Raw genomic sequence first — 19989 nt, 5'->3', positions numbered from 1 at the left:
TCTAAATGAAAGGGTTTGGGAAAATGCTATTTCACAGCTTTTCTGACATCTGAACCAACTTAATTCAGTTCTGTTCCAAAATTACAAAATACTTGGACTTGTGAAATCTTGACAATGCTCCTACACTTATTACAGATCGATTAGAATTTGTGGTTTTGGATACCTTTGTTTATTAAAAAATAAATAAATATATAGGTGAGTTAAAGGTTTTTGGGGACATTTAAACCAGACCCAGTTTAGGAACAAAACGTCTTATTGTAGCTTTTCTTACTGTTCTAAGAGAAAAACGGCTAAAGCTGCATTTCTTTTCAATTACTTTTATCATTTCTGTCCAAAGGACGATTTTGGCCCCAAAACAATAAGCTGCAGACTGAATCCAGAATAATGTATCAAGCCCTTTATTTTTCAGAAATTCAGATTTTTATCTTTTAGATAGTTTAATAACAAATAACGTTTAGAAACTCAAACATTTTTAAACAATAAAAACTTCTACAACTTACTAATTCCTTCTTTCTTATTCAGGCTTGAAGAGTTAAACAGAAACATTTCTAAACAATGTAAAAACTGTGTTAGTAAAATAAATCATTAGTGAAAAACTGTGTTCAGTGAAAACATGAGACTCTTTATTGATAACAATAAAAAAAAAAACAAGACGTTAACACTAGATTTCTCCCTGATCCACAGTCTGTTCTGCAAGCGGCATCACTTATGTTTTATACTAGTTGAATTATTGTCATGCAATACCTGTTATCCACCAGTAGAGGAGGACTTGTACGAGCTCGATGCTGCGGCCAGTAAAAGTGTCTCTGCTTTTCTTTTAGTTTAACTTGAACTCACTTTGCATCTCTGTTCAAATCGGCTCCGTTTGGGTTTTATTGACCATTTGCACTGTTTGAAGTCAAATAATTTAGAGAGTTTTATTGCTTCCAGCATATAATCGACATAAAGCAGCATGAGGCTGTGAAGCCAACTTAAACTAGAGTTTTGACATTTAGAAAATGTATCTGATGGATGCAAAAGAAGCCTTTTCTACAAGTACTCTATGAAACCCTGTAGATTCCCAACATTCAATCAATAAAGCTTGTTTTTCTCACAATAAAAAAAAAAAAGAGAAACACTAGGCATCGCTGTATACTACACAGCATGGGTAGGTTGGGTGTTGCCGCCCTTGCAGAAACAATGCACTAGTGTTTAAATATTGACTCTGGCTGGCTGCGGAGGCTACATTTATTTCACTGTCACCTCAGGTCAAGGCTGGACCTTGATGGCATGTTTGCTCTGAGCTGTGCTGCTGATCTTGGCGGTTTTCCTGCAGCTTTCTGAGCGTGGGGAGGGGGTTCTGACAAGTTCTCTAAAATGAGAGGGAATGTCTGAATCTGAAATCTGCAGTCAGTAGTCATATTTATGACACAGTGTATCAAACCCTGGAAAGCCGGGCATCCCGAGCGCAACATATGACTAGAGAATATGAATATTTCTTGCTTGGACACCAGGTTATATTTCTCTGGTCAACAGTTTGTCCCAGGAACAAAAAATAAGCCAGGTTTCTAAGAGAGACCTCCAATATTTAATATACTTCTATAACCAGCTTTTAAGTACACTACAATTGTTCTAACTGTGCAGTTTCTACACTCAAGTGTTAGATTTATAAAGCAACTAAAGAACACTGGAGCACGTTTGGCATTCAAGCTTTTCTGGTTAGAAAAAAGGCAAAAGAAAAAACGTAGGATTTCTCCCACAGTGAGCCTGAACCAACTGAACATGACATGAGAACATGTGCCTGAATCCATCTCATGGGTTTAGTTTCCAAACAACCGAACAACGAAGTACACGTGTTGGGAGAGGACAAGCAGGCGGGTCGATCACAAAGAATGCTGTGAAGGTATTTGTTTCCAATAAAGGGAACTGGCACACAAGAGTTAAACTGGACAGAGGTGGGGTCAAGTGGTTAGAGGGTGAAACTGAGGAAGATGGGGTTTGGTCAGTCTCATTGCATGGGTGCGTCCTGGGTGGGAGGGCCCTCCAGCTGGCTGATCAAAGAGTTGGTGGTTTCAGGGATGCTGTTGTCCTGGTTACTGGGAGCACTGGTGGATCCTGTGGGGGTGATCTTGGTCTGAACAAGGAGGAAGAATATTTCTGTTATTGACTTCCATAATGTTAATATGATTTATGCACTAACAATCTTCTGCAAATTGATCATTTGAGAATTTTCTCAAACTTAGTTTTGTTGAAATCCTAAACATGAATGTGCAGCTTGATCCACTTAGTGAAAAGTATTTATATAGAGGTGCATTAAACTGTAAGTTTACAAGGAAAAGGGTGAAGATGAGAGGATAGACGCTTTCATTACAGCAGATTTCTGCAGCTGCGCATCTTCTCTCCATCTGTCTATGAATCAAAATTAAAACAAAACATATTCTAGAACAATTGTTGCTTTTCTGTTTCAAATAAAAGCAAATAGAGCACGTCAAACATTTTTGTTTCAAATTTTTTGTGTAAATACCGTAAAGCCGTGGCGTTTTTACTCAAGGTAATCATACCAGGCATGGGCAGGAATGAGACCCTCATGGTGTAATAACCTCAAGTACAAACACCACAGCTCAATGCATCACGGTATTAAAACACAATGATTCACTTGCTTTTAAAACAAAATGGCAACAATTGCAATTTCTATACCGCTGCTGCTAAAATTTGATTGTTTATTACAGATAAAATAATGACCCTTATTTATTATTGTTATTTAGAACCCAGCTGAGTGTGGAGAATGGCTCAGTTCCCCCCCCCCAACTGTTATGATAAACTTCTATTTATCTGCTCGGTTTCTGTTTACATCATGCAAATCCAGATCCAGTTATTCATCCACTACCTTCAGTGTCTCTACTTTCTCCTCAAATGACTTGAAGGTTGGCGCATTCCTGTCAGGTAGGAGGAGAAGAGACAACAGTAAGTTGACAAACACAGACAGACCTGAGCTGACTGCATTTATCTGACGTCCTCATCCACTTGCTGCAGGTCTGAAAGGCAAACACTACCAGCAAGCAGAACTTTAGGAGGTCCAGTTATCTGATACCGAATATTCACAAAGCAGCCTTTCCTGAGGTGACCCCATTCTATCTGGAGATGTTTCCACTGAAAAGGTGCTACGAGGTGTCGTTTTCCAAAAACAAAAAAAAGGAAAAACAAACTAAAAGTAAGCAGAATGAAAGGGATGAGAAGATAAAGCAGCAGACATAAAAAGAATATGAGGTCATAAATGAATGCAGGAAACTTTGGGACCCTGAAGGAGAGTAAAGTTTAAAACTCAGGGCAGAACCTCTTTCTACATGCGGATGTGTTTCTGAAGGCGGGTGTTTCCTCACAGGCAGTCTTTAGATGGGGTCTCAAGTTTTTATCTCCATGTTTTGGACAACATTTCTGTTTGACCTCTGTTAGCCTGCAGAAACAGCAGCCTGGCTGAGGGAGATTGTCCGAACTGCAGTGTTGCTGTGTGCTGATAGCAGCTGATACTGTTTGGATCCCTACGGTTAACAGTCAGACCTCTGTATGATCTCCAGCATGAACAGAAGATGCTTCTCTTTACTTGCCGCGTCCTCAACTCTTATTGGCACTGCTGGTATTGCTATGTAGAAACATGATGGATTTCTGCACAACACTCTAGATCTCCCAGAGGCCTGGAGTCTCTCATGATCTCTTTTATTCAAGTTTTCTTTAGGATTTAGGGCTGAGACGGATGTTGAAGAAGATTAAGTTTATGTCTGGTGAGCCATTCAGGGGTGTCCAGCTCTGGTTCTCAAGGGCCGGTGTCCTGCTTAAGATGCGTGTTTGCTCCAACACAGCTGATTCAGGGCAACATAGAAGACATGCAGGACACCGGCCCTGCCGGACTGACTTTGGACACCACTGCTAGGTCATTGTCTTGCTGAAGGAGTCTGTCCCATTTTCACTTGGCATTTCAAAAGACTGAATGGCATGCTCTCTATTAAGCTTCTCAGGAAATTTAAAAGAGAAAACGGTCCTCCATCATACCTAAGAGTGGGCATGAGGTGTTTGGTTCTACATGTTCAGAATTGGTTTCTTGCTAAATCTTTGCCTCATTTAATCTTTGCCTCATCCAACCAAAGCTAACAGTTACAGTTAGCAAACTCCCTGTTGACATTTGCTATGACAGAATGAGAAAAAAACCCAGCTTTTTTTCTTGCATGTCTTCTGAACAGCTTTGGGTTGCAGATAGCATCTAATGACTTATGTAGACTTGGTGACTTCAAGATGCTGCTCTTTGCTGGAGGTCTTTTAGTGCGTCCTATTCGCCTTATACCTGGCAACGTTGCTGAAGGATTTAATATATTAGGAACTTCCGGTAAAACAGTTGCATCTGTTTTGGTAGCTAAAATATGTAGTGAGCTCTGTTTTTGTAGTTTATAATTTAGCTAAAATTCTCCTTTTTTGTCTGCTGTGATAATCACATCCCTCCCAGGGGCATGTTCATCTTTAATCAGCCGAGGTGTAACCGTTCGCTTCCATGATCAGTAGACAATGTTTCATAAGTTACCAGCAGACGAGTCAAAGATAAATGTGGCATCTACATTTGAGGCAACTCTGTATGTTTGCTCCTTTTATGTTGTCAACTAAAAACCCACAGAGGCAACGTAGTTATGTTGTTTCATGACTGGTAATAATTCATTGCACCAGCAAGAGACACGGCTATTGTGCTCTCCTTAATTTAAACAAATATAAAACACCAGACCAATATCGAATTAAGTTTTATTTGTACTTTTGTTCTTCCTCCGTAACAGTAGAGTTGACAGAGCAGCTAATTTTGCCAGTAGACATAATCCATGCCATTTCTTAAGGTCCTCCCAACTTTGTGTGCAATCTGAAATAGGTAGGTGCAGATAGGATTTTATTAACCTTTTTAAAGTTCAATCATTTATATTCTCATGTTTTAAAGTTTACATGTAAGAAATCCAGCCTGGACGTTGCATACACAATTCACGCAAAGCATCGTAGCTGATATCAAGCAGCTATTTTCTAATGGCCACATCTGCATGTTCTCTTATATTTCCCATTTTGAAGTGTGGCTAACAGACACAGGAAAGAGGACATTTTGGATAAACTAAAAACAGGTTTCATCAGAATTTTAAAACATGTGGCACTTGTATAAAAGAAGTGTTAGATTATGTTGCTGCAATTTAAAGTTAAAAGGTTACATATTTTAAAAGTAAGGGTGCCAATGAGAGGGGGAGGTGCTGTATAATTTTACGCTGTGGACAATCATATGTTAACTTTATTTCCCTCATGTTTTATTCATCATTTGTGTGCCTCTAACATCAACATCAACTAGTTAGTCTGTCCTTACCTTATTGCTGGCATACTAGCTGAATGTTGTATTGATTGTAAGCTATCCGACAGCATTACAGAGAAGAGAGCTGGTGTTAGTCATCTTGTATAAAAACATAGCATGCACAGAAAGAACAGAAGAACAAAGGTAAGAGAGGCTCCACATACAGAACAAAACGTAATTTATTCTACCAAGTGCGTAAAGCCTGTAAACCCCGCTTCATCCCATTAAGATCGATTGTGTGCTATCACAGAGGATATGTGCTAATCCCCTGCATTAGGGTGAACATCTGCTCGTCAAACGGACACGCATAACAGGCACAAAGCACACGCACAAATAAGACCAACACAGACACACAAGTTGCCTCTGACTGCCGTTCTTTACCCCACCCGCCCCAACCCGACTCAGACTCCATGAAGCTGCATTTCTCAGCACACTGCAGCTTTGACAGGGGCTAATAATCTTGTTTGCGGCTCAATAATCCAGAGAGAAGAAGGATGACAGCTTAGGTCCTGGGGAAGATCAACGAGAGGTGAATCTCACTCTGTACAAGCTGTTGTTGGGTGCTTTTAAACCGTGTTTAATACTGTTAAATTACAAACCGACAGACGAATGGATGGATGGATGAAATAAAAGTTGGGTCAGTGTTTGGCTGGACTGAAGAAAGGTTGGGTGGGCGGACTGATGTTAAAATAGTACTCAGCAGGTATGATAGAATAGCTTAAATAGATTAGCTTAAATCATCATTTAAAACAGTGGAAACATTTAAAAAGGTGGTCAGTAATTATAAGAATGGTTTGATTACAGGAATACCAAACTATAATTTTCCACTGATTGAGAAAAGGCTATAAACTATTGAACCTTTTTTTTATGAAATATAAACAAAATTGATTTCTTTTTTTAAATCCATACTCCTTTGACATAGTTTTCTTATGCCCATCTCATTCCCTATCAGATTTCTATTGCCAAGAGCATTAATAATTTTGGCCTTAACTGTACTTTTTCAGTAAAAAATTAACAAAATAAATGAAAGTTTGGGAGCACTTTGATGCATAAACGGTAATAACTGTGTAATTTCTTAATTTAATACTGTTTTTAAAATTGCTTTTAAAACTACTACAACAGCAAGGCACTGGGCAGCAGATTTTATACCCTTTTGAGCTTATTGTTCAAGGAAAAAAATAAAATTGAATTGGCAAACGAGACCTTTAAAAAAGACCTTTTGCCCGGCTTTCCGGCTGACATACCTGACATCCTCGAGCTTCTTGCTAATGGCTGAACCCATGTTGGAGAAGGCTGCTGTAGCTTTCAGACTAGCCTGAGACAGAGTTTCAGATGTCCTCCGATAGCTGAAAGGCAGCAGGGGGAGACGAAGACAAGAGGATATGAATGTAATAAAAGACTGAGGGATCAAAGGATAAAGACAAACATCAAGGTCAGAATCAAACTTCGTTGTCTTTTTCATTTAAAATAAGCCTGAATGAATCACAATGCCTTTCATTTCCTGTAGTATAAACTCCATCAAACAGTTTCACATGAGCCACAGGCAACCTGTCAACGGCGCTGACATCTTTTTTCCCCTCAGACAGCAGAGAAGGAGTCGTCTCTCAGCAGATCTGACAGCCAGCTGTATTATCAGCGCGTTCAGAAATACAGAACCATAAAGGAGAGCTTGAATAATATTATAAGTATAATGAAGGTGTAGCTCCTGAGATTCTCATTTTTCCAATAGAAAACATACTTCAAAGGCATCTTGGAACATGCTCAAAGTCATTTTATTAATATTTCATAACCCATTGAAGCAAAACTGTTTCTTGGTCAGATGATTTCCTGTAAAATTTAAATAAAATTTAAAAGCCTGACCATCACAGCAAAAGTGCAGTAGGACTAAACCTCACAAACTGGTGGGTAAAAGTACTCACGCTGTGGAAGTAGTGACTTCCTGCCAGGTTTTTGTGATGTTCTGTTTCAGCTCATTTAAAGGTGTGATGCCCAGTTTCCTTTTAATGTCCGCAAGATGCTTCTCTTTGGCTGCCAACACCTGGGACAGGGTCTGGATCTCATCTTCAACCTGACACACACACACACACACACACCAAGCAGAATTATGTGATCCACATCTGAACTTGGTCCGACTTACCTGAACTTTTCAGGACTTCAGACAGAACCCATCAGTAGAGAATGAAAAATAAAAATCTGCATGTCCAACACAAATGTATCTTTGCCAAAGAGCAGCTGGGAGCATAGGTTGTTGCTTTTCTGTAAATGATAATGAAGCCGACTTCTTCTAAATGTCTATTTGCATTTTTAGCCCATGGTATTTATTCTTTATTTATTGAGTTCACTGTTATTCACTATGTCTGCAGCAACACGCCTGAGCTGTATGTGAAAACAATCCAAGGATTTCAGGATAATTTAGTAACACTGTGGAAGCCATTTGTGAACAATACCAAAACAGACAGGAAAAACTAGATTTCATTATCGAAGATCTCCAGTGATCAGAATTTATTAAGATAAGCTTTAATGTTATTAGTGCAAAATCAGGTTTGAATGATTTGTTCTAAGTAATGCTCTAAAGACAGTTATTTGTCTGATCTTCATCATGTTCTTCATCATCTGACTGATTCCCTGGTCGGTCAAAGTCTTTACTAATGCCAGCTGATCATCTTCACAGTCTACTGATGATTTCTGCTGCCTTGTGTGATGTCATCATTATACAACACAGCTATTTTTCTCAATTTCTTTCAAAAAACATTATTTGCCAAATGTTTTGAAAATGCTGATAAGAAAATCAAAGTTTCATTATCCAGCTGTGTTTATATAAGGATTGCAAAAACACACCGCCACCATAAGAGGCTGAGCAAAGACATGTTCATTTTGTTCCTAAATTGTATTTCAGCAGTGTTTCATGGCTGCACGGTGGTGTAGTTGGTAGCACTGTTGCCTTGTAGCAAGAAGGTCCTGGGTTCGATTCCCGACCGGGGGTCTTTCTGCATGGAGTTTGCATGTTCTCCCTGTGCATGCGTGGGTTCTCACCGGGTACTCCGGCTTCCTCCCACAGTCCAAAGACATGCCTGTTAGGTTAATTGGTAACTCTAAATTGCCCTTAGGTGTATGAATGAGTGTGTGCATGGTTGTATGTGTGTTGCCCTGCGATGGACTGGCGACTTGTCCAGGGTGTACCCTGCCTCTTGCCCATAGACTGCTGGAGATAGCACCCGCGACCCACTATGGAATAAGCGGTAGAAAATGACTGATGACTGACTGACTAGCAGTGTTTCATAATAATCTAATCCGGAAATGTAATTAATTTCAATCACATGAGCACACATGTCTAAAGCTCATCTATTCAACATAAAGCAAAGGGAGGGAGGAAAGAAAAGGTACTTTGGAAAATAGGAAGAAGAGTAGTCTTACAAAGCTTTCATTTAAAAATAAAAACATGGCAGTTAAAGGCTTTAGAGGGAAAACTGATTTGTTTGGATCGCTCCTGACCTTCATCAGCTCCTCTTGCAGCTCCTGACGCTCTTCCTCCGTGATGACGGGGGGGAGAGGAGATCCACCGACAGATGTCACTGCATCCTCTCCCATCTCTGCTACACAGTCCGGTTGCTCCTGGAAACCTGGCAAGTATAAAAATACAAAGAAATACTGGTTGGGGCCCAGCGCTGGTGGTGTAGGGGGTTAAGTGCACGACCTATATACGGAGGCCAGAGTCTACGACGCGGCCGTCAAGGGTTCGAGTCCTGGCGACATTTAAACAATGTCTTTCCCTCTCTCTCTCCGTCCCGCATTTTCTGTCTATCTACAGTCAAAAACAAATACTGGGAAAAATAAAGGCCACTAGTGCCACAAAAAAAATCTTTAAAGAAATACAAATTAATCCTCCTCATATTTTTCCCTCTTTACCCTAATAAACTCAAAGTGCCCACACTTGTGCTCTGATCTTGCTTTCTCTGGCAGCACATCTGGTGCCAAGCGGGAGTTCTAGTGCATCGAATATTTGAAAAACAAAAAAAAAGAAAATTAATGCAGAGGCATCCTTTAGACAGTGATAGACCGCTGCTAGTCAGTCAGAAACAACACATTATAAAACTACACAATACTGTGAAACGTAGTTCAATATTCAAAAGAAATTACAGTATTCTAATTAAAGGAAGTAGAATACAAAAGCACGTGAAAAAGCAGAAAGAAAATAACTGCATGAAACATGGCTAAAGAGAGGAAGTCAAAACAGGAAGTTGATGCTGGAAGTCTTTTACTTCGTTGGGAAATGAGGCACACCTATCTAAAAACTGAAATCGGAGCTTCTAAAGAGATTTAAACGCTGCTGTAATTAGGTTGTTTTACTTTTCAAGCTGTAACTACATCACGTGTAAGACCTTTGGTTCAGACTCGTGCATTGCCAGCACCAGAAAAGTAAGAGTATTTAAAAGATTAAATACAGGTCCTTCTCAAAATATTAGCATATTGTGATAAAGTTCATTATTTTCCATAATGTCATGATGAAAATTTAACATTCATATATTTTAGATTCATTGCACACTAACTGAAATATTTCAGGTCTTTTATTGTCTTAATACGGATGATTTTGGCATACAGCTCATGAAAACCCAAAATTCCCATCTCACAAAATTAGCATATCATTAAAAGGGTCTCTAAACGAGCTATGAACCTAATCATCTGAATCAACGAGTTAACTCTAAACACCTGCAAAAGATTCCTGAGGCCTTTAAAACTCCCAGCCTGGTTCATCACTCAAAACCCCAATCATGGGTAAGACTGCCGACCTGACTGCTGTCCAGAAGGCCACTATTGACACCCTCAAGCAAGAGGGTACGACACAGAAAGACATTTCTGAACGAATAGACTGTTCCCAGAGTGCTGTATCAAGGCACCTCAGTGGGAAGTCTGTGGGAAGGAAAAAGTGTGGCAGAAAACGCTGCACAACGAGAAGAGGTGACCGGACCCTGAGGAAGATTGTGGAGAAGGGCCGATTCCAGACCTTGGGGGACCTGCGGAAGCAGTGGACTGAGTCTGGAGTAGAAACATCCAGAGCCACCGTGCACAGGCGTGTGCAGGAAATGGGCTACAGGTGCCGCATTCCCCAGACCTGGGCTACAGAGAAGCAGCACTGGACTGTTGCTCAGTGGTCCAAAGTACTTTTTTTGGATGAAAGCAAATTCTGCATGTCATTTGGAAATCAAGGTGCCAGAGTCTGGAGGAAGACTGGGGAGAAGGAAATGCCAAAATGCCAGAAGTCCAGTGTCAAGTACCCACAGTCAGTGATGGTCTGGGGTGCCGTGTCAGCTGCTGGTGTTGGTCCACTGTGTTTTATCAAGGGCAGGGTCAATGCAGTTAGCTATCAGGAGATTTTGGAGCACTTCATGCTTCCATCTGCTGAAAAGCTTTATGGAAATGAAGATTTCATTTTTCAGCACGACCTGGCACCTGCTCACAGTGCCAAAACCACTGGTAAATGGTTTACTGACCATGGTATCACTGTGCTCAATTGGCCTGCCAACTCTCCTGACCTGAACCCCATAGAGAATCTGTGGGATATTGTGAAGAGAATGTTGAGAGACTCAAGACCCAACACTCTGGATGAGCTAAAGGCCGCTATCGAAGCATCCTGGGCCTCCATAAGACCTCAGCAGTGCCACAGGCTGATTGCCTCCATGCCACGCCGCATTGAAGCAGTCATTTCTGCAAAAGGATTCCCGACCAAGTATTGAGTGCATAACTGTACATGATTATTTGAAGGTTGACGTTTTTTGTATTAAAAACATTTTTCTTTTATTGGTCGGATGAAATATGCTAATTTTGTGAGATAGGAATTTTGGGTTTTCATGAGCTGTATGCCAAAATCATCCGTATTAAGACAATAAAAGACCTGAAATATTTCAGTTAGTGTGCAATGAATCTAAAATATATGAATGTTAAATTTTCATCATGACATTATGGAAAATAATGAACTTTATCACAATATGCTAATATTTTGAGAAGGACCTGTATACATAAGGTGAATAAAAAACATCAAGCATAAAGCAGCCATTTGGTTGTTCGTGGTGATAATAAGCAAGTCTGATGTAGTCTGCATCAGTCCTATGATGCAGATCATCATATGGCTCGTTTCTGAAACGTGCTAGAGTTAGGACCAGCACACTACAAAGGTCACTAACCCTTCCAACAACTATGTTGCACTTAAAAAAAGCAAGAGGTGGACTAAAACAAAGAAGTTATAAAAACACATTTGTTTCAGTTTAACTTTCAAACCAACATAGCTGTTTTTAGAGTTTCACAATCCAAAGCAGCTGCATCTACTCTAAAAAAAACCAAAAAAAAGTGCAAAAAGCAGACGTGAGGACATGCGGCATTACGAATGAGTCTTTTAAATGCGTTAAAGCCTGACCTCAGTGTGAACGTACACTGGCTGCTTACCGACTCAGCCAACAACCAATGAGGGTGCTAAACGTACATGTAATTCTTTGAGGATGTCTGTGTATAAATGACAGCTCGCACCATTCCTTATTGCAGTGAGACTGAAGAAGCTGAACAAGAGGTGAATGAAGTTGTTATATACTCAAGTATGGAAATATCAGGACCCTGCAGCTTTAAATACCGTCCATGTTCAGATACACAAGGCAGCTCGGCAGAAACCACTGATCAGGGCTGCAAGATATTATTGTTGAATATTGCGACAACAATATCAGAAGTGATAAACTCAACACTGTCCTCTAATCTCTCCTATGTCATAATATTCCTATCGCTCTCCCTGAGCTTTGGCATCTCTGGCACTAAAATCTACATTTAATGCAGGAATAAAGAGCAGTGGAAGCCAGCCAGTTATATTACTGAAAGGAAGAGTTTAAATGCATTCACACAACCAGGCAGTCCTTTGCAACTGCAATGTTGCACACAATGGTGACTGTGCACAAATATGTTTTGCAGCTCTTCTTAAGTGGGACCCATCCATATTACTAATGTAGACTAACTTGTGTGTTATTTTACTTTGCCTTAAGGTACAGAGTTTCCAAGCATAGAGATGGGACTGGATTTAATAGAGTATTAACTGAGACTCAGTATAAGCAAATACATTTAGACTTTTATTTATTTTAAGCTGACAGTTGTGTCGTTCCATCAACTTCAAATACAAATAAAACATGCTCTTAGACAAGTGGAGGTTAGTGACAAATTACATTTTGAGGAGAATCAACAGATCTTACAGAGGAAGACAAGCTCTGAAACCATCCCCACTGTTCCTCTGAAGCACAACACTTTCCCTGCCCTAAAGGCTCTTTTCCTCCTCAGATCGCTTTTTCTCGCCCTCAATCTGGCCTTTTTTCAAAGACTGGTGATACGCTACATAACACACTAGTGCCATACAAAATACAAATACTAACCTGGTTATTTAGAGAGGGTTGGCTGAGCAGACTAAATGAAGTTTGTGCCTGCATACCAACGAAAGAACAACTTTTCGAAACTACATTTCTTTTAAAAAACACAGTTCTAGTGACCTGCTAGTTAAAATGTCTGGAATCATATTCACTCAGTGACAGTGTCTGAAAGTGAACAAGAGACTGATGAAGGAGTGATTCATTCAGTATGTGAGAGCAAAAAATAAAGCTAAAGATTTGGGGGGGAAAACAGAAAAGTTTAGCTTGTTACGCTAAACTGCATATCACTCCACAGCCCCTTGAGCCACATCATTTCCTCCTCACAAGTTCTCCCCAAAGGCCATCGAATTTTGGGCAAATGTCAAAGCAACATAAACAATTAGAGGTTGGATGCAAAACAGCATTTTTCCACATCTGTGAGAGAGATAGAAAATACAATTTGTTTCTGGATGAAGGAGGCCTAGAATAAAAGCGGTTACCTTATTTAGAGCTGTTGAGAAATTAACAAAAAAAAAAACAACAAAAAAACACAGCATCATGATAAAAAGTGTAACTTTTGACAAAGAATTCTAAACTGTTCAAACTGAAATCTCTCTGAGGACTTTATATTGAAGTTAAGACACTGACTAATCCACACAACTATATCTAGGAAAAAAGACAAGGTTTAGAAACAGCAGTGGTTAAGGAGAGAATGTAAAGGCATTTGCTTTTATGGCCCTAAAATAAATAATGTGGAAACACTTGCAGAGCAGATTATTCCTGGTTTATGTAAAGAAGACTAAATTTCATCCACATAGAGTGCACACGTCACGCATAAGGCAATACTACCTTCATAGCAAGTCGGAGACATTAGAGCCAAATCCAACAAATTCTCCCAATCACCTCAATTTCCTCTTTTACCACTGTACACTCTAAAGAGCCAGATATGGTTCAGGAAATACACTGCCTGGCCAAAAAAAAAAGTTGCCTCCCAAAAAACAAAAAAAAAGGTCACACAGTAATATTTTGTTGGACCCCCTTTAGCTTTGATTACAGCACGCATTCTCTGTGGCATTGTTTCGATAAGCTTCTGCAATGTCACAAGACTTATTTCCACCCAGTGTTGCATTCATTTTTCACCAAGATCTTGCATTGATGATGGTAGAGTCTGACCGCTGCGCAAAGCCTTCTCCAGCACATCCCAAAGATTCTCAATGGGGTTAAGGTCTGGACTCTTTGGTGGCCAAACCATGTGTGAGAATGATGTCTCATGCTCCCTGAACCACTCTTTCACAATTTGAGCCCGATGAATCCTGTCATTGTCATCTTGGAATATGTCCGTGCCATCAGGGAGGAAAATAGCCATTGATGGAATAACCTGGTCGTTCAGTATATTCAGGTAGTCAGCTGACCTCATTCTTTGAACACATACTGTTGCTGAACCCAGACCTGACCAACTGCAGCAACCCCAGATCATAGCACTGCCCCCATAGGCTTGTAAAGTAGGCACTAGGCATGATGGGTGCATCACTACACCTGCCTCTCTTCTTACCCTGATGCGCCCATCGCTCTGGAACCGGGTAAATCTGGACTCATCAGACCATATGACCTTCTTCCATTGCTCTAGAGTCCAAACTTTATGCTCCCTAGCAAACTGAAGCCTTTTTTCCGGTTAGCCTCACTGATTAGTGGTTTTCTAAAGGCTACACAGCTGTTCAGTCCCAATCCCCTGAGTTCCCTTTGCATTGTGCGTGTGGAATTGCTCTTACTTTCACTATTAAACATAGCCCAGAGTTCTACTGTTATTTTTCTTCGATTTGATTCCACCAAACGTTTAAGTGATCGCCGATCACGATCATTCAGGATTTTCTTCTTGCCACATTTCTTCCTCGAAGACGATGGGTCTCCACTATCCTTCCACTTTTTAATAATGCGTTGGAGAGTTCTTAACCCAATTTTGGTAGTTTCTGCAACCTCCTTAGATGTTTTCTCTGCTTGATGCCAAGATTTGACCCTTCTGAAACAGACTGACATATTTTCCACAACCACGGGACGTGTCTTTCGACATGGTTGTTTAAGAAATGAGAAGCAACTCATTGCACCAGTTGGGGTTAAGTAACGTGTTGCCAGCTGAAACATAATCGTCCATGTAGTAATTATCCAATGGGAGGCTCGTACCTATTTGCTTAGTTAAATCCAAGTGGCAACTTTTTTTTGGCCAGGCAGTGTACATTTTTAACATTATAAAAACTGAAAACAAATAAAGAGTTATGCCAACGTTGTTGTGAGATATTTTCTGACTTAAGCACCCTACACATTTGCAATAACCTCTGGTAAAGATATGTAAAAAGCCTAAAGCATCACTTTTTCCAGCAGTATAGTATCACATTGGGAAATGAGCTACAGTTGTCCAAAGGTGAGCTTTGGATACTTTTTTTAACCCTCCCTTAACATCCTTTTCACTGTGCATGGTGGCATATAAACTCCGATCCTTCTTTTTCACAGTTCTGGTTGTTTTTTATATTTTTGGTATAGCTCTGAAGATCTGTGTGAATTTAGGCAAGCAGCTATTTTCTTGTATTGTTAAGTTCACACGGATCTGATTTTTGGGAGACCAATAACGATCACTTCTGAAACCAGGTCTCAGAGTGGAAATAGTTCAAAATGCTGTTTCCTTGTTTCCGTGTGTACATGCAAAAAGCATTTTTTCTGAAACAATAATGTCGTAGCTCCAACCCGAATGCGCCTCTTTGCCGCCATGTTGCAGCGTTTACCTCGCATGAGTTGTGTGCGCATGTCTAGTGTTTTTGTTCACGGTTTTTGGTGTTTTTCTGTGGCAGTGTCACTGCACCACCAATGGGCCCGGCATACATAATACAGTGCATTCAGCGGTGTTGCGTGCACTCCTGTGGATGCACATTTTTCTCTAAATTGTTTTTCATCATGTGCCGTTTTCATCTTCGCGTGGACCAGGCCTAAATTTGATAATAAAAATTTTGTTCACATTTTAGACCATATTGATCTCTAATAATGGCCTCGGACTTGGAGGAGCTGATCCTCATCCCAGCCGCTTCACACTCGGCTGCGAACCGCCACAGCGCATGTTGTAGGTCTTGGCTAGAGGGGGCCAGCAGGACCACGTCATCCGCAAAAAGAAGAGACGAAATCCACTGGTCCCCAAACCAGACCCCCTCCGGCCCTTGGCTGCGTCTAGAAATCCTGTCCATAAAAGTTATGAACAGGACCGGTGACAAAGGGCAGCCCTGCCGGAGTCCAACATGCACCGGGAACAGGTCCAACTTAGTGCCGGCAATGCGGACCAAACTCCTGCTCCGCTCGTACAGAGACCGGATGGCCCCTAATAAAGGGCCCCCGATTCCATCCTCCTGGAGCACCCCCCACAGGGCATCACGAGGGACACAGTCGAATGCCTTCTCCAGGTCCACAAAACACATGTGAACCGGTTGGGCAAACGCCCATGAACCCTCGAGCACCCTGTAGAGGGTATAGAGCTGGTCCAGTGTTCCACGGCCGGGACGAAAACCACACTGCTCCTCCTGAAGCCGAGGTTCGACTATCGGTCGGACTCTCCTCTCCAATACCCTGGCGTAGGCCTTACCAGGGAGGCTGAGGAGTGTGATTCCCCTGTAGTTGGAACACACCCTCCGTGTGTGGTGGTCCCCCTTCATAAGAAGGGGGACCACCACCCCAGTCTGCCAGTCCTGAGGCACTGTCCCCGACCGCCACGCAATGTTGAAGAGGCATGTCGAGGCCATGGTACTCGACCGGAAAAGGGTGGCTTGTCCTCTTCAGGTTGGAGGGGAGTTCCTGCCTCAAGTGGAGGAGTTTAAGTATCTCGGGGTCTTGTTCACGAGTGAGGGAAGAATGGAGCGGGAGATCGACAGACGGATCGGTGCGGCTGCCACAGTAATGGGGGCGCTGTGCCGGTCCGTTGTGGTGAAGAGAGAGCTGAGCCGAAAAGCGAAGCTCTCAATTTACCGGTCGGTCTACGTTCCTACCCTCACCTATGGCCATAAACTTTGGGTCATGACCGAAAGAACGAGATCCCGGATACAAGCGGCTGAAATTAGCTTCCTCCGTAGGGTGGCCGGGCACTCCCTTAGAGATAGGGTGAGGAGCTCGGCCATCCGGGAGGGGCTCGGAGTAGAGCCGCTGCTCCTCCACATCGAGAGGAGCCAGTTAGGTGGCTCGGGCATCTATACCGGATGCCTCCTGGACGCCTTCCTCGGGAGGTGTTCCAGGCACGTCCCACCGGGAGGAGGCCCAGGGGACGGCCCAGGACACACTGGAGGGACTATGTCTCCCGGCTGGCCTGGGAACGCCTTGGGCTCCCCTGGAGGAACTGGAGGAGGTGTCTGGAGAGAGGGACGTCTGGGCGTCTCTGCTGAGTCTGCTGCCCCCGCGACCCGGTCCCGGATAAGCGGAAGACGACGAGTATGATCTCTAATAATGCTCTCATGGAACAGTGAGAAAAATTGTTCAAACACAAATTATGTTAATCCCAATAATGTCGTCAGTTTTTTGGTTTTGCAAATTTCATCAATTAGAGTTTACTGTTAACACGAAAAAAATAAATCACAACAATTTTGTTGCCCCCCCCCCAATAATGATACGACACACATTCACCTTATTTGAATGGCATGTACTTTTGTCTTTCTCATTTTGAGGAGTGGCTAAGAGAAATGGTGATCTGTGTATTTATCCCCCAGGATAAATACACAGAAATGGATCAGGTCACATTTATAAATTAAGAACCACTGTCCGATGTTAAAAACAATTACTTCGTAATATGGGATTTATTGTTCTCTGAATAAATGTCCTCAAATAAATTAAAATCTTATTTTAAAGTTTTTTGCACATCTTAACAAGGCCTGGTTACACATGTAATTTTTTTTCTTTAAGTAGATTACTCCATTCATGAGAATTTAATATATGATTCTTTACCGTCTAGGAACTCAATAATTATTGTAACAAAGGGTATTCATTGGTGGACATGGAAGAAACAGAAACTGACAGCAAAGATAGGAACCATTTGAATATGCTGTTTGGTTCTGGTATAAACAGTAACAAAGCAGTATAACATATATTGCACACACATTATATATATATATATATATATATATATATATATATATATATATATATATATATATACACACACACATATATGTAAAAGGATAAAACTTCACAGTAAACACAACAAATACAGAGAACACTTGTCACCACCTACAAAGAATAACTTTTTCCCTCCTCTTACAGTTTGTGATTCCCAAATGCTTCCTGTTCAGTGACCCGAATCCATGTTTGCCATTCTTTTGTCCAGCGCACACGCACACACCCTCCACTCAGCCTCTCCCTTTCCTCCTTGTGATTACCTCTGCATCTGGCAGCTGGCGGACTGGGCGGCATGTCGCTGTAAGCTGGGGAGAGGTAGAGGTAACTGGAATTGACTCCTTGTTCAAAATCAAAAGGAGAGTGGTATTCCTCCAGAGGCTCCATATTTACTGATCGCTGTATGGCGCTGCGAAAATCACCTCATCTACCTAAGCACAGCCGGCGGAGTCCTGATTGTCTGCATGTGATCTGGCCACGTGCTGGCTGTCACTGTCTCTCCTTGCTTACGAAACTTTGGACTCTTGTTCTATTTGTGATGAACACTTAAGCAGGTTTTAGATTGGTTTAAGAGCAGTCAGAAGGTCAAAATAAAAGAAAGCAACACAACATTTTCATTACTCATTGGTGCAGCAGGCCCAAGGGCTGTAAACTCTGCTCCTTACAGGCTGTTAATAAGTTACCTGTCCCCTCAAGCAGCTGCTGCAGATCACAACCCCCCCCCCACACACGCATGCACACACACCTCCTCCTCTCCACTATAATCTCAAAGGTCAGTTCCCAGTCCATCATTTCAATGTCCATTTGTGCAACCAATGCCACCAGTTTTCAGATGCTTGCTGAGGTTCAACACTCTCCAGTCTCTGTCATTTCCACTCTTCACTCACTTGCCATCATCCAGTTTGTCAAGTGAGGAGAAAGTAGGAGGGTCCATTTTGTGAGAGGATCATGTGGTGTGTGTGTATGTAGGAGCGCATTAAATGAAAAGTATAATCTGCAGTGTCCCAGATTACAGCAAAGCACTAATCCAGGGAGGCCAGTTCACCTTAGAGCAGCAGCAGTAATGCCAGAATGAGAGAGGAGGATGCCCCTGGCTATACTGTCTAGTGTGGAAGTAATGGAGAGGAAGTGTTTTGTTCGGTACGCAGGTTCTTTCATTCCTTCTGAGCAACAAGGATATTCATTAAACAGTCGGTTTCTTTTATAAAACCATCACAGAGAAACATGTTTTAAAATTGTTCAGAATCAGCTGTACGAAGATGGATTTATTTTCTAAACAAATCCACCACTATATCATACATGAACCAGGCATAATATTATAACCAGCTGCCTAATAGTGTATTGGTCCTCCTTTTGCAGCCCCCTGTTTAGTGGCCAGACCCCTGCAGGCGTGCTGAACACAATTAGAAAATATGCGATTCACAATAATGTTTTGTTGAACGTTGCAATCATGATATGGCTTGTGATAAATAACTTTGATAAACAGAGTTACTGCATTTCTGATCTGGGCTCACTGCAAAAGGTAGATACCACATCAGATGCTTCGATTCATCATTCAATTTAAATTTTGGCTCCAAATATAAAAAAAAAACAACAAAAAAACAACAGAAATGTAAAAAAATATATAACTTGATAATTTAGCATATTCTGCTCTACAACCATGTTCTTATTTTGTAATATCTCCGTGCTCATGCGCACTACCGCCACTTTCTGAGGCTGGAACCACATGTTGGTGGCATCCTGACTGGTATTAGAGTTGCATGGCATTTGTTAAATACTGCAATGATAAAAATGAAAATGAAGTCATTTTGTCTTTAGTTTTTTCCCTTTTTCCTTATTCACAATATCCACCATTTTGAATGAGCTTTAGCATCATGGCCACTACAATCATACATAAAGTGAGGATATTGAGGGGGAGTGAAAGCCAGTCCAGCAGGTCAGATATATCACTGGCACACAGAATTTGAAAGCATGGCACTTAAAAAAAAAAAAAAAAGCCCACCTAATATTGTATCTAAGCAGTTTTTTGCGACACTGACACTATATATACTGATACATTCAAACATATACATGTAATATTGTGCAGCCAAAGCACCTCTGGCACAAAGATATTCATAGCATTTCCATTAAGCCCTGTAAGCT

General features: G+C 41.3%; 1 protein-coding gene across 3 annotated transcripts; it reads right to left on the bottom strand.

Moving 5' to 3' along the window:
* Positions 1-382: 382 nt before the first annotated feature.
* Positions 383-18307, bottom strand: tpd52 (tumor protein D52). 3 transcript variants are annotated; one of them, XM_047384149.1, is made up of 7 exons: positions 18111-18305; positions 8834-8961; positions 7261-7409; positions 6586-6687; positions 5357-5398; positions 2867-2915; positions 383-2113 (listed from the first exon to the last, which is right to left on the bottom strand). In XM_047384149.1, exons 1-7 carry the CDS (start codon positions 18232-18234, stop codon positions 1988-1990), a joined length of 720 nt encoding a protein of 239 aa, XP_047240105.1. In that variant the 5' UTR covers positions 18235-18305; the 3' UTR covers positions 383-1987. The 3 variants fall into 3 exon arrangements, with proteins under 3 accessions (XP_047240105.1, XP_047240106.1, XP_047240107.1); XM_047384150.1 differs by lacking the exon at positions 5357-5398 and having other exon boundaries at positions 18111-18289; XM_047384151.1 differs by lacking the exons at positions 2867-2915; positions 5357-5398 and having other exon boundaries at positions 18111-18307.
* Positions 18308-19989: the final 1682 nt, after the last annotated feature.

The sequence above is a fragment of the Girardinichthys multiradiatus genome, chromosome 13 (assembly GCF_021462225.1).
Source record: "Girardinichthys multiradiatus isolate DD_20200921_A chromosome 13, DD_fGirMul_XY1, whole genome shotgun sequence".
Lineage (NCBI taxonomy): Eukaryota > Metazoa > Chordata > Actinopteri > Cyprinodontiformes > Goodeidae > Girardinichthys > Girardinichthys multiradiatus.
This window is presented reverse-complemented; position numbering and strand designations above follow the sequence as displayed.